A 12,868-nucleotide genomic window follows, 5' to 3' on the forward strand; every position below is an offset into this window, starting at 1 on the left:
GAGCCGGCAGGCGCGCCCGCAGCGGGTGGGGCCACCGGCGGACCCCAGGACCCCGCGCGCCGCTCCCGGGTCACGTGGCCGCCGCCCCTCCGCGCCGGGCGCTTGTGTCGCAGCGCCCCCTGGCAGCCAGCAGCGGGCACGGCGGCGCGCACGGGCGCGGGCCGGCTTCCGGTGCCCCCGGTAGCCCAGGTGAGGCCTCTGCCGAGGGGGGCGGGGGGCGTGCGGGGGCCACGGCCGCCCGGGGAGCCCACGCAGACCCAAACGGGGGTCGCCCAGGGCTTTTGCCTTCCACCCTGGCCTCCTTCTCCCCAGGGACCCCAAAGAGCGCAGAACGGCCCAGTAATTATCTTGCACCTGGATCCGGGCTCCCTTGTGCAAAAGTGGAGCAGAATCAGGCAGTTTTGGGGCGCCTGCGTGGCTCAGTCGGTTAAGCGTCTGCCTTCAGCTCAGGTCATGATCCCAGAGTCCTGGGGTGGAGCCCTGTGACTCCCCACTCAGCGGGGAGCCTGCTTCTCCCTCTCCTTCTGCTGCTCCCCATGCTTGCTTGTGCTCTCTCTCTGTCAAATAAATAAATAAAAATGTAAAAACAAAAAAGGCAGTTTTGTTGGAGGTGGGTTTTTCTTGATGTGCTTGGAAAAAAAGGTATTTTCAGGTGCGTGAATGTGAGCTAATTATGACCTCCCTGAGCCTGAGTTTCCTCCTTTATAAAATAGGGATAATAATAGCACCTACTTGACAAGGTGTTTGTGAGGGTGAGGATTAAATAAAATAATCCACCTGTTAAAAATAAGACCGCTAACCCAAAATGGAGTCACTCATGCTAAGCCCTGGGTCACCAAAACCAGACCTAATATCGTTTTCCACCTCTCCCAGAAATGGAATCCTAAAGCAGTCAGGAATCACCAGGTCAGTACTAATGAAGTAACCTAAAGAAAAGTGACCTCAACCCAACCAATTCACTTTTTGCTAATATCTTCCTTGTTCCTGCTCCCTTTTGTGTACAAAAGTCTTTCATCTTGTACAGCACCTCTGAGCTTCTTTTCTATCCGCTAGGTGGAATGCTGCCCAATTCATGAATCCTTAAATAAAGCCAATAACATCTTTAAAATGGACTCAGTTGAATTTTTTTTAAGATTGTATTTATTTATTTGAGAGAGAGAGAGAGAGAGTGTACGCATGAGCACAAGCAGGGGGAGGCAGAGGGAGAAGCAGACTCCCCACCAAGCAGGGAGCCCGACGTGGGGCTCAATCCCAGGACCCCAGGATCACGACTCGAGCCAAAGGCAGATGCTCAACCGACTGAGCCACCCAGGTGCCCCATGAATTTTGTTTTTTAACACACATAACGGGTTTGGCAGATTGGTTAAAGCTAGTTATATAATTTGTTTTGCAGGGCTTACTTAGCAAACTACCTAAGAGTAAGGGTCGGGCGCCTGGGTGGTTCAGTCATTAAGTGTCTGCCTTCAGCTCAGGTCATGGTCCCAGGGTCCTGGGATGGAGCCCCTTACTACTCGGCGGGAAGCCTGCTTCTCCCTCTCCCGCTCCCCCTGCTTGTGTTTCCTCTCTCACTGTCTCTCTCTCTGTCAAATAAATAAATAAAATCTTTAAAAAAAAAAAAAAAAGAGTAGGGGTCATCTTCCCTCAGGATTCAGGGAAACGAAAGGATTTTGACACCACAAAATAAACACATACCTAAGGTGAATTATTCATAAAAATGGTAAGTATATGAGAATGAAAACAGTCTCTTGCCACACCTTACTGTCCACATACACGGGACTTTGCTCGTGTGCTATCTTCATTTGCACTGCTTTTCCAGGACTCTACTGTCCAGACAAAATTTCTTCATTGCAGGAACTTCCCATAGTCCCATCAACTCTTCAATGGAAAGCATCAACAGTTTGTGCTCTAAAATCCTTCCCTTTCCTCGAAATTCTCCCCTTGCTGTTTCCACCAATCCTAGACTGTTGGCCTCATGATCCTTATCCAATCCTAATCAAGTGTCCATGTTGAAAGACCCTCTGCCTTAAATCAAAACCTTCATTTCTCAATAAATCCTGACCTCTCCTTTCCTCCCTGAAACACTACCGAAACCTTGTGAGGTGGGGGTCTCCCATACTGAGGTAAAGAATAAACTCAGCCTTGTCAAATCAACAGGTATGTCGGTGATATTTGGGGAGTTCAGCATTTGACAGCTTTGAAGGCCCCACAGAGATCCGGTGGCGGCTGAGACCTCATCGCTATAGTTCAAGACCTTCAACTTGAAATGAGTGTCCTCTTCTGAGGCCTCTTAAGCTTCCTGCTTGGGGCTCTCTGACTGCAAATGGGGGTTTTGTAGGTTTCACATTGGCTGAAGCTCTGATCCCTTTCTTTGAGCTCCCAATTGCTAAGGATACTGGTCCTGTGGTCCACACATCACCCCCAATGAGAAGCCATTCCTAACCCCCTGGACTGTAGGGCCCTCTGTGTGCCAACTGTCCCGGGCTCCTCCTCGCCGTGGCTCTCACTATAAGGGTACATAAGGGTAAGCCTAGTGGGACCAAAGTTCCCTGCATTGTAATCGTGAGGTCAACCTGCGATGTGGCTGGGACCTGGGTGATTTTATGGTGATCTCTTTCTCTCCACAGGCCCCATGCCCCCCATCCTTGAGTTCTCTTCTTCCTTTTGAGTTCTCTTCTTCCATTCAAATCTTCTCATTGAGTGCCCAAAAGAGTTTTAACATTTTCTTCTCAGTCTTTCAGATTTTATATTCATGTTCCTCATTATTTTAAGACATTCCCACAACTCTCTTGCTTTTCCTGTGAAAACAATCATACTTACTACAATTAATGCTCAGGCAACTGTGTTTATTTCTTGTAGGCTTTTTTGTATGTTTCTATATTTGCTTAGACTTTACCCCCCTTACTCCTCTTTTTGCAAACGATCTTTAATTTCTGCTCTTGAAATGATTACATTTATCATTAGAAAAAGAGCAAAAACTGATAGCTATGTATATGTAAAATTCTAGAGAGTATAACCTCAATAAATTTTATATGTATCTACACTCACATACAGAGTTAGAAAAACATTTTAAGAGAAATATGCCAAAAGGTTCAGTGCTTACCTATGGCTTTTTTTGCTCTTTCTGTGCACTTTTGTAGCTATTTAAATATGAACCATACAAAATCTTTTACATAGTTTTGTGTCATTCTGAACATCCTACTCTTATAACAACTCTAAAATTATTTAATAAATAAAATAGTTGTACAAAACATTCTGGCAGGCAGCAAAGGAAAAAGTTTGTATGTTGTCTCTTAAGTGTCAACTATCAATGATACCACAGAGATTCTATTTTCAATTATGTTCTCTTGAGTTAAAATAGATCTTGGTTCATCCAGGATATTTAAAATCAACCTTCATCAGGGCGCCTGGCGGGCTCAGTCAGAAGAGCATGTGACTCTTGATCTGGGGGGGGGGGCATGAGTTTGAACCCCACATAGGGTGTAGAGATTACCAAAAAAAAGGTAAGTCAACTTAAAAAAAATTTTTTTAATCAACCTTCATCATATCTCTCTAGTAAAATTTATTTTACTTACAAATTTTCAAAGAGCTTTAACCTGTGTTTACCAGACAGGAAACTGGGCAAATATTTGTATCTGCCTATTACCCCTGCCCCAGTAACTAATCTTCCACTGCGATACAGTTTTTCTCAGTAACGTCAATACTTTGCCTTGAAATATATGATAGGAAGTTCACAGGCTTTTGGTGCCAGGCTTACCATCTGTTTACTGCTATATCACCTTATCCTGTTGCTATCTCTTCCTGAGACTCATTTATATCCTTTAAAATGAGGTTAATAATTCTTACTCTATTACTGACATGTTCAACACCTCCCAATTGAAAACAATAGTCATCGTTATTGTTATTACTCTTGATTATTCTTTAGTATAAGGAAAAGAGCAAACAGTACCCAAAACAGTCATATTTTACAGGGCAGTTGCTTTTTTTTTTTTTTTTTAAGATTTTATTTATTTATTTGACAGAGAGAGAGAGATAACGAGAGAGGGAACACAAGCAGGGAGAGTGGGAGAGGGAGAAGCAGGCCCCTCTCGGAGCAGGGAGCCCGATGCGGGGCTCAATCCCAGGACCCTGGGATCATGACCTGAGCCGAAGGCAGACACTTAACTGACTGAGACACCCAGGTGCCCCTACAGGGTGGTTGCTTTTAATATTTACAAATGCACATGGAGTGACTGGGAATTTGAAACACCTAAACCTAAGGTCTGATGATGTCACAGCAATGAAGCTACGAAGAAACCCATCTCTCACCTTCTGCCATGCGAGCGGCGAATGGTCCAACTAATAAGCCACAGCCTGCGAGAGTGAGAAGCAAGCAATTGATCTAGAACGTCTCCCATGTTTCTTACCTTATCAATGAGAGGCGGATGGCGGTTCCATGCGCGCTGTTCTCTCCTTGACCATCTCCTCCCCGGCAGCTCTGGTTCCAAGAGAGCAGCCTGGCACTTCATTCATTCCAGCTACAAACCCGTAAGGAGAGCCAGCTTGTGTTTCAGGCAGCGTACTAGGAGCTGGGGATGCGCCTGTGAAGTAAGCAGACTAAAACATCTGCCCTTTTGAGTTTATATTCCAGCGGGGAGAGACAGGAATAAATAATTGATATAATACATCAGTAAATTAGGTAGCCTAGAAGAGAGGCATGTGATGGAAGGGGCGTGGGCTTGCCGGGGGCCAGGTGTGCCGTTGTTAATGGGCTGCTCGGGGTCAGCCTCACTGAGAAGGTGCCATTTGAGCAAAAACTGGAACGTGATGAGGGATCAAGGCACAGGGACATCTGGGGGGACAGTAACAAAGTACCAAAATATCCAAATGGCGCGCTGTTAGGTATGGGGGTTATAAACTTAGAAGGGAGGACAGATATAAGCAATTATGACAAACTGGTAAGTACTGACTCTCAACTCTAGAAAACAAACTGAGAATTGCTGGAGGGGAGGTGGGTGGGGGGACGGGGTAACTGGGTGATGGGCATGAAGGAGGGCACGTGATGTGATGAGCCCTGGGTGTGATACGCAACTGATGATGAATCATTGAACACTACATCTGAAACTAATGATACACTATATGTTGGCTAATTGAATTTAAATTTAAAAAATGATAAGGACTACCTAAGATATAAAGAATGACCTCGAGTGGAGTCAGGGAAAGCTAGCCCAAGGGACAGATGATTTTAGAAGTTCGACAAGGGTTTGGCCAGGTGACAAGGAACACCGGGCCGATGGGACAGCACGTTGGGAGTCAAAGATGACACAGAGGACCGTAGACTGGTGATCTTTGAAGGCCCTTTTCCAGAGGGGCCACACTTCATTTGTGTGGTGAGGCCCCAGTCATGGGAGGGCACACCCAGAGTTCTGGATGCATCGCATTCCATTCGAAGCACGGAGCCTACTTTATTCAGCCAAACCTTACTAGCGGTCTTTCAAGTTGTTTGCAGCTTCCCACTATGACCCAAGAAGGCTAGGGTAAACGTCTTTGTTCATAAAACTTCTTTACACTTGTTCAGTTATTTTCTTAGCATGAATTTCAGGAAGTTAAGCTGCTGGATTCAGGGGTTTTCATATTTCAACCTTTGATACATTTCCCGCTTGGCCTTCCAGAAAGAAGGTGTCAATTCTCAGTCCTACCAGCAGTGTGGGAGAGAGACTCTTTGCCCACATCCTTACCAACAGTTTGTTATTTTTAGTATCTTATCCCAGAAATTGAATATAAAAATAAATATGAGGAGAAGACAGTTTCAAGCTCTGAGAAGGAAGTTTCCGAAACTGATCGTTTTTCCTGTCTTGTTCAATAAAAGAAATGAGACGGAGGCCATCCTGCTGTGCAGACTTTAAGTCGTGAGTATGACGGTTCAGAACCGCGAACTCGGGATGCAGCCAGTAGAATGATCAGACCGTTTTGTACCCATTACCTTAGGAACACCTCCTACAGCTTAGGCACCACTTCTGGCTCTGGGGTGGGGCAGATCTGAAGTTCAGGGCCAGCTCCACCCCTCATTCGCTGTCTGATCTTAGGCAAGTTACTGTAAGTGGGTGTGCCTCGATGTCCTGGTCTGTAAAATGGGCTGGTGAACACAGCACATATCTGAAGGAGTGGTCGTGAGAGACCCCAGTGAGCTGTAGGTTCTGGTCTGAGATGAGGAGCTGCAGCCGGAGAGCCATGCATCCTGTCAGCATGAGGCAGAAGACCCAGCCCTACTCCTTCTGCTCCCTTTTATGCTGCAGGGTGAGGCCCCTGGTAGTAGTGACAGGATTTCAAGGTTACCTGGGTCATAAAGGACTCCTCGGACCGCAGTCCCGTCCCCTTCCCCGCCCCACACTGGGGAGGCTCGGTGTCCCTCTGACATGAGCACCCCTCGCCCCCATCTGTTGCTCAGGGGGGTGGCTTGGGTGGAGGAGGACTTGGCCGGTCTTGGGCTCTCCGAAAGGACCAAAGGACGTGTGGGGGAAGAAGACATGCCCTGGGGACACATAAAACAAAGAGAGATCCACCACAGCATTTAGCAAGTGTTCTTTTCTCACCCGATATCATCGTCACCATCACCATCACCACTAAACTCTCAGGCATTTCTGAATCCACCCCGCGACTGTCGCTGCTGCAGCCAGACCGTCACATTGTCAGACTGACGCTAAATACGGCCCGTCTGCATGGCCTGGACAGCCTCTCATTTGCCCCTGTCTTCCCTTCTGTGGCAGAGTAATGCGTTCTAGCAGAGTAATAGCTAGCGTTTCTTGAGAGCCTATGACGGGCCACCCAGCCCCGTGCCCATCATACACGGGGCACCCCTGGGAAAGGCAGGTCATCTTATCCTGAGTAGACAAACCTCAGTTTACCCAGATGATCACGGCTCTGCGGGGTTGTGATCCCAAGCCAGCCTTGAAGCCCACGCTCCTCACCCCCTTCTGACCCCTTCTGACGCTGCTAACTAGCTGCCCGACCCCTAGGCATGTTTCTTAACTTCCCCGCAGGTTTCCTCATCTGAAATGTGTGCTCAGGGTAATGCCTATTTTCGGGGGTTAAAGGACTTTGGTACAGGCTGCCCGGCCCACAGTAAGCTCTTCATAAATCGCAGTTGTAAGGATTTTTTTTTTCTTTTTAATACGATCAGGGAGGGATCAAGAAGAGGAAGGAGATTCAGCAAAGGAGACCGAGCAGCGGTGGCACCAACAAGATCAGGGAGGGGGAACCGGGAGAGAGGGGTGTCATGGAAACCGAGGGGAGAGTATGCCAGGAAGGGGGGGGGGCCCTAACGCAAAAGGGTACTCAGAGGCCGGTTTCTTCTGACAAGACAAAAGAGCAATTTTCATCTCTTAGCGACCGATGAGAGTGAAGGCAGAAAGGAAGAAAATTGGCCTGTGGCTTTATTTTTTTAAGTTTTTAATTTAAATTCCAGATAGTGAACAATAGGTGTTATAGGAGTTTCAGGTGTACAATACAGTGCTCCAACACTTCCATACATCACCCAGTGCTCATCATGACAAGTGCCCTCCTTCATCCCCATCCCCTAGCTCCCCCATCCCCCACCCCCCCTCCCCGCCCATAACCATCAGTGTGTTCTCTGGAGTTCAGTCTGTTTCTTGCTTTGCCTCTCTCTCTCTTTTCCCCCTTTTGCTCATCTGTTTTGTTTCTTAAATTCCACGTATGAGTGAAATCATAGGGTATTTGTCTTTCTCTGACTGACTTGTTTCGCTTAGCATAACACTCTCCAGCCCATGTCACTGCAAATTAGCCTATGGCTTTCAGGGAAGGCTTTTTTTAGACTAACTCCGTTAATCTGATCAGAATGCCCAGGTGTCAGTTCCATGTCTTCTAATTAGGGAAAATGCGTATTTCTTTGTTTTTCTTTAAAGTGAAACAAACAAGCAAAAAGACATGTCAGGTTACGTCAGGTTGGTGAAATAAAAATTCAGGCAATCTCAAACTGACACTGCGGAGGGGAGGGGAAAAGAAGAAAAAGGGATGGATCACAGAACAGGTTTTCAAAGCAATGGTCTATACTGAACCCTCAGACTAACTCCCGTGAAAAGGAGGGTAGGAAATGGACAGAACTTACTGGTGTTTCATTCCCTCTTTCTATTCTACCTGGTGCCACAAAGAAATCATGGCCGCCTAAACTGTGTCTTTGGACAAATATTCAACAAGTGTTTCTAGAGTAAAATCGAGAAAAAACGATCGGGAAGCGGCCCACTATTCTAATCGAGACTAGATGAGGGAGGTAGATAACTCCCGAGGGGAGATTTAGGGAGACATAGAAAGGAATTAAGGGTGAAAAATCTACATACGCTGTAAAGCATTGGGGGCCCCTGTGGCTTTGGGGGCCTGGGTGGAGCTGTCACTTACCTGGGGTGGGGGAAGGGTCCCCTTTGGCTCGGGAGAAATGAGGGTGGCTTTCAGGGTTCCAGAGGTGCCCCAGAGGGATGCGAAGAGTGGCCCTGTCCTGGCCAGTTATCAGCTAAAGGCTCTGAGGCAGAGAGGCCCACCCAGTCTCCTTCTGGCCAGGACGGTTAAGAAGGCTGAGGCTTAAGGCAAATTCAGGGTGCTGAGGGTGGGGGAGGGAAGATGGCAGAGCACAGGAGGCCGAGCCTCCAACCCTCACCACCGAGGGGTGTGTGTGGGTGGCTGGACTGCGGGTTTTAGGGTCGGATTGTGAGGTCATTGATGGAAAAGGAGCAAGAGGCCAGGGAGGAGCCGAGGGGCTATTTCTGGAAAAAGCAGCACTTCAAGGCCGGTTCTGGGTATGGCAGCCCAGGGAAGGCTGCCCTGGCTTCTCCGCTCCCTCGGGGCCTCAGCCTGCACCCCCTCCACCCCTACGCTGTCATCAGCTGCTAGCCTAACTAAAACCCTAGTGTCTCTCCCAGAGCCCCTCAACCTCCGCCATTCCTAGGACAACACAGCCCAGAGTAGTGTGATCCCCTGGGCTCTGCGATTCCTCCCAGGCTTCGTGTGGCTGTGGATCTCCGTGTGTCTCCCTGGTCATCGCGCCCTCACCGGGGCTCCCCTTACCCAAACAGCTCTGGGCTTCTCCCCGATGTCCCCCCCCCCCCCCGCTGCCACTGCTGTTTATGATAACCTCTCAGCTCAGTGGAGTCCCCATTTCAGGCACGACAAATGCCCCTGGGGGAGCCTCAGGTCTGGCATTCAGTTCCCTCTCCGCACCCTGCCCTAAATGCAATCACCCCCCACCCCCAGCCGTATCCTGTTCACAGAAGTAGGGACGTGTGTCCCTACACAAGACCCAGGGACCCTCGGGGGCTGGGGCCACACGCGTCCTCTTTTATCACCCTCCAAAATGAGATCCGGAGATGAGACAGGGCAGGTTCCAGGAAGGTCCACCTTTTCTTTCCCTCCATCCCCCGTGAGTGCCCTCCAATCGACTGAAATGCGGGGTGGGGCTTCCCGGCTTTCTGATCGCCAGTACTTCAGGTGCTGCCGGGCATCTAGATGGCAGCTAGTCTCAATTCTTGGGGTGGGGAGGGGTTGGCTTGGAGTCCACCGGGCGCCTGTGTCCTCCGGCAGATCCCTTCAGGGCTTATGGGGGGAGACTCTGGCTCTATCAGGAGCTGAGCCTCCTGGGCTGGGCTCCCAGGAGGAGATGCTCTCTCCTTCCCTTGACTGGGGAGTGAGGAGCGGTGGCGTCGGGCCCCAGGATGTCCACAAGCAGCAGTAGCAACAGCAATCCAAGGAATCCATCTGGAGGAGGAAGAGCGCTCCTCCCTGAAGTGACCAGGAACGGTGTCCCTGGAACCCCCCATTTGGGGGCTATTACCTCAGCGCCAGACTCCTCCATCAGACTCCTTTGGATACAGTAGAGAAGAAGAAAGCATTGGGGCGGTCAACAAGTGGGCGCCATAATCTGGCTGTATGACCTGCGGGACAGGCCAGTTGTGGCAAGGGGCTCTGTCCATCTCCCTCTGGGGACTATTTCAGCCCATTTCTTCATCCCTTTACCACATCTGCAAAATGAGGTTGATCAGAACCCCACCTGGGGGTCCAACCCCACCCCTTTATAGCTTTTTACTATATTTCTCTTGTTCCTTTTTCTTTACCTTTTCCTAAAATAGTAACACAGACATTAAAATAGATGCTGATAAATATTTATTGACATAGAAAGAAGCCCACGACATACATTGTTTGGTGAAAAAATACAGACTATAGAACAGCACTTATATTTGATCACTTTTATCTATACATATATCTATCTGGGTACGTAGGTACAGGGAAATATCCGGAAGGACATTCGTCAAAGGGTTGACAATGGTTAGATCAGGGCGGAGAGTTTGGGGTAACTGGTACTTGACTTTTTTGTACTTTTCTTTATTGTTTGGAGGTTTAACAATGAATTATGCCACTTTCACAAAGAGAATAAAGCCATCAAAGAAATGGGCACACAAAGAAAACAGACTCTTAGGCAGCAGAGAGGGAGTGGGGAAGCAAGGGCAGAGGTCAGGCTGTCTCCCTCCACTGAGCTGGTATCCAAGACCCTTTCTACTCCGCTCCGCAAAGAAAGCTGCTTGGTGGATTCATGCAATTAGAAGCGCCCCTCCCCAGTCGTCCCATTGCTGGACTCTGAGTTTGGGCTAAGGGTTCACTTAAGGCTGGGGGCTACCACCTCACTGCGGCTCAGAAGGGTCACTTTGTTCGCCAGGGGCCTCTCTCGGCCCCTCCTCCTCCGTATGGGTCAGCTCCTGCAGGGTGATGATCAGATTCTCAAACACCTGGGCCCTGTTGCTCTCATTGTCACAGGTCTCCTTCGAGTGGCCCTCCTCACCGCAGTATGAACAGCGGATCGCGTGTTTTCGCTTTCTGGCTCTACGCAGATTCCCAGAACCATCATTCTTATACCCTGAACCCCCACTGGTGGAAGGAGACTGAGCCCGGGAACTGCTGGGGGAGTCAATGACTAGCACTCGGTCCCGAGGTCTGGGCCTGCGTCTGGGGAGAGGAGAAGCCAAGAAGTGCAGTGGAGGGTCCGGAGACTCCACCAGGATCACATCCTCGTCGGAGTCATCAAGGGCATCGTCTATCTCTATGACGTTGCAGTCAGCACTGTCCACCACTATCGGGGGGGAGCCCTGGAAGGCCACCGAGCTGGTGGCCCTCTCCACCACGGACTCAGATCTTTTGGGCCGTTTCTGCTTAATAAAAGTGTCATCCCAATCCTCTTCCTCCCTTATCATCTTGATTAGCTCTAGGAAATTGGGGAGCCGCTCCTGCTCATTTGCATACATCCTAAGAAGATGCTTCAGCCTAAAGCGCAGGTCCCCGTTCAGCTCAGCCCCTAAAAGGAGCTGGTGCAGGCGAGTCTGGTTGGCATCTTTCTGAGCTATGATCCCTGCCTGAATAGCGTTCTGGAGCTGCACCTCTAAACGGATCACATAAAGGGAGGCTTTCTCCCCCTGTGCCTGCAGGGTGTTAAAAAATTTACCGTGAGCGGACACACTGCTCTCAGATTCTCCAAACACCAATTTCATGGCGCGCAAGAAATCTGCCACGCTTAGATTGGGGTTGGCCGCCTGGAGCAAAAGCATGACCTCCCTGGCGGGGCCTCGCAGGGTTTTCAGCAAGCGCTTGAGCTTTTCCTCCTCAGACATATTCCAATCGGGTAGGGCCCCATTGACTTGGATCAGCCAGTTTTCAAAGGTTTCTTCCCCCTGGGCTGGCACCACCCTCCCCGAGAACACCTTCATGTTTCTCTCGGCCATGGTGGCCATTAAAGGACCGAGACTTCTCCCCAGGGACCTCAGCATAGAATGGGCCCAGGGCGGCAACGGCGCGTTCTGCCGCCGGCTATTACCCATGCGCGCAATGATGCTAGCCATGACTGACGACGATCGTCGATCGGGGATCCGGAGTATAACAAGACGCTCAGGCTCTGTGGAAATGCCTAATCTGCAGGCGCGCTGGGGGACTCTGCCTTCCTCCTGTCTCAGGAGGGACTGTAAAAAAGAAAAAGAAAAACAAAACAAAACGGGGAAGGGTTAATAAAGGAACTGGCTGCAGTATTCTCTCCCTTCCTGAATGTCCTGCAGTACAGTTTTTATCTGCCCACTGCCCTAAAAATATCTTCCAGGAGACTGGCAATTACAAGCTCACGGAGCCAGCCGGTGTCTCCGTTGTTAGCAGGGTGATTTTTACAGCCACATGCATCCCCTCCCGCCGGTCGCCCTGGAGGAGGGAGGGCAACTGTTGCTTCTAAGTGTAATAGTGGATGGAAGCTGATATTGGGCTCTCAAAATAGAGCACAGTGGTCACAGATTTGTAGGAATAAATAAAGTGTCATCAGCCTCCTGGTCTCAGGTCCCAACCACACCCCCTTCTCAAAGTTCTCCCCTCCCCCGTTATTTCTCAGATTCTTACGGGAGCGCAGGAACAGGCGCGCGCGCCTTTATTCCGCTTCCAGCTTCTGCAGCCGGGGGCCTCCGTGAGAAAGCTAGTCTCTGAGCTCGGGCCGATCTCTGGCCACCGGGGGTCGCCGATCCGGGACCTCGGGGCGTCCAGACTGCGCCGCCGCGGAGGGCAGGGAAAGGAAGGGTCAGGTGCAGCCTCATCCCTCATCCCGCTCCCTCCCTCTCCGCTCCTCCCCCGCCCGCCCGCCCGCCCGCCGCCTCCGCCGCCTCCGCCGCCTCCGCCGTCTGCAGGCGGAAAATTCCTCTCCCACCTTCTGAGTACGGACCAAAGCGACCCCCCGCCCCAGGGCATTTCCCCCGGGGAAATCGTCGGCCTACCAGCTCTGCAATCGGCCGCGCAGAATTCAAGTTCGGATTCGGCTCTGATGGTCTGCCACGGAGACAGGGAATAGGAGTGGGACACGCACAGCCAC

The 12,868-nt window shown here is 50.1% G+C and overlaps 1 protein-coding gene across 1 annotated transcript; it reads right to left on the reverse strand.

Moving 5' to 3' along the window:
* Positions 1-10,133: 10,133 nt before the first annotated feature.
* Positions 10,134-11,898, reverse strand: ZCCHC12 (zinc finger CCHC-type containing 12). Its single transcript, XM_021686302.2, has one exon. It carries the CDS (start codon positions 11,865-11,867, stop codon positions 10,659-10,661), a length of 1,209 nt encoding a protein of 402 aa, XP_021541977.1. The 5' UTR covers positions 11,868-11,898; the 3' UTR covers positions 10,134-10,658.
* Between the last annotated feature and the right edge of the window lie 970 nt (positions 11,899-12,868).

The sequence above is a fragment of the Neomonachus schauinslandi genome, chromosome X (assembly GCF_002201575.2).
Source record: "Neomonachus schauinslandi chromosome X, ASM220157v2, whole genome shotgun sequence".
In the NCBI taxonomy this organism is placed as follows: domain Eukaryota; kingdom Metazoa; phylum Chordata; class Mammalia; order Carnivora; family Phocidae; genus Neomonachus; species Neomonachus schauinslandi.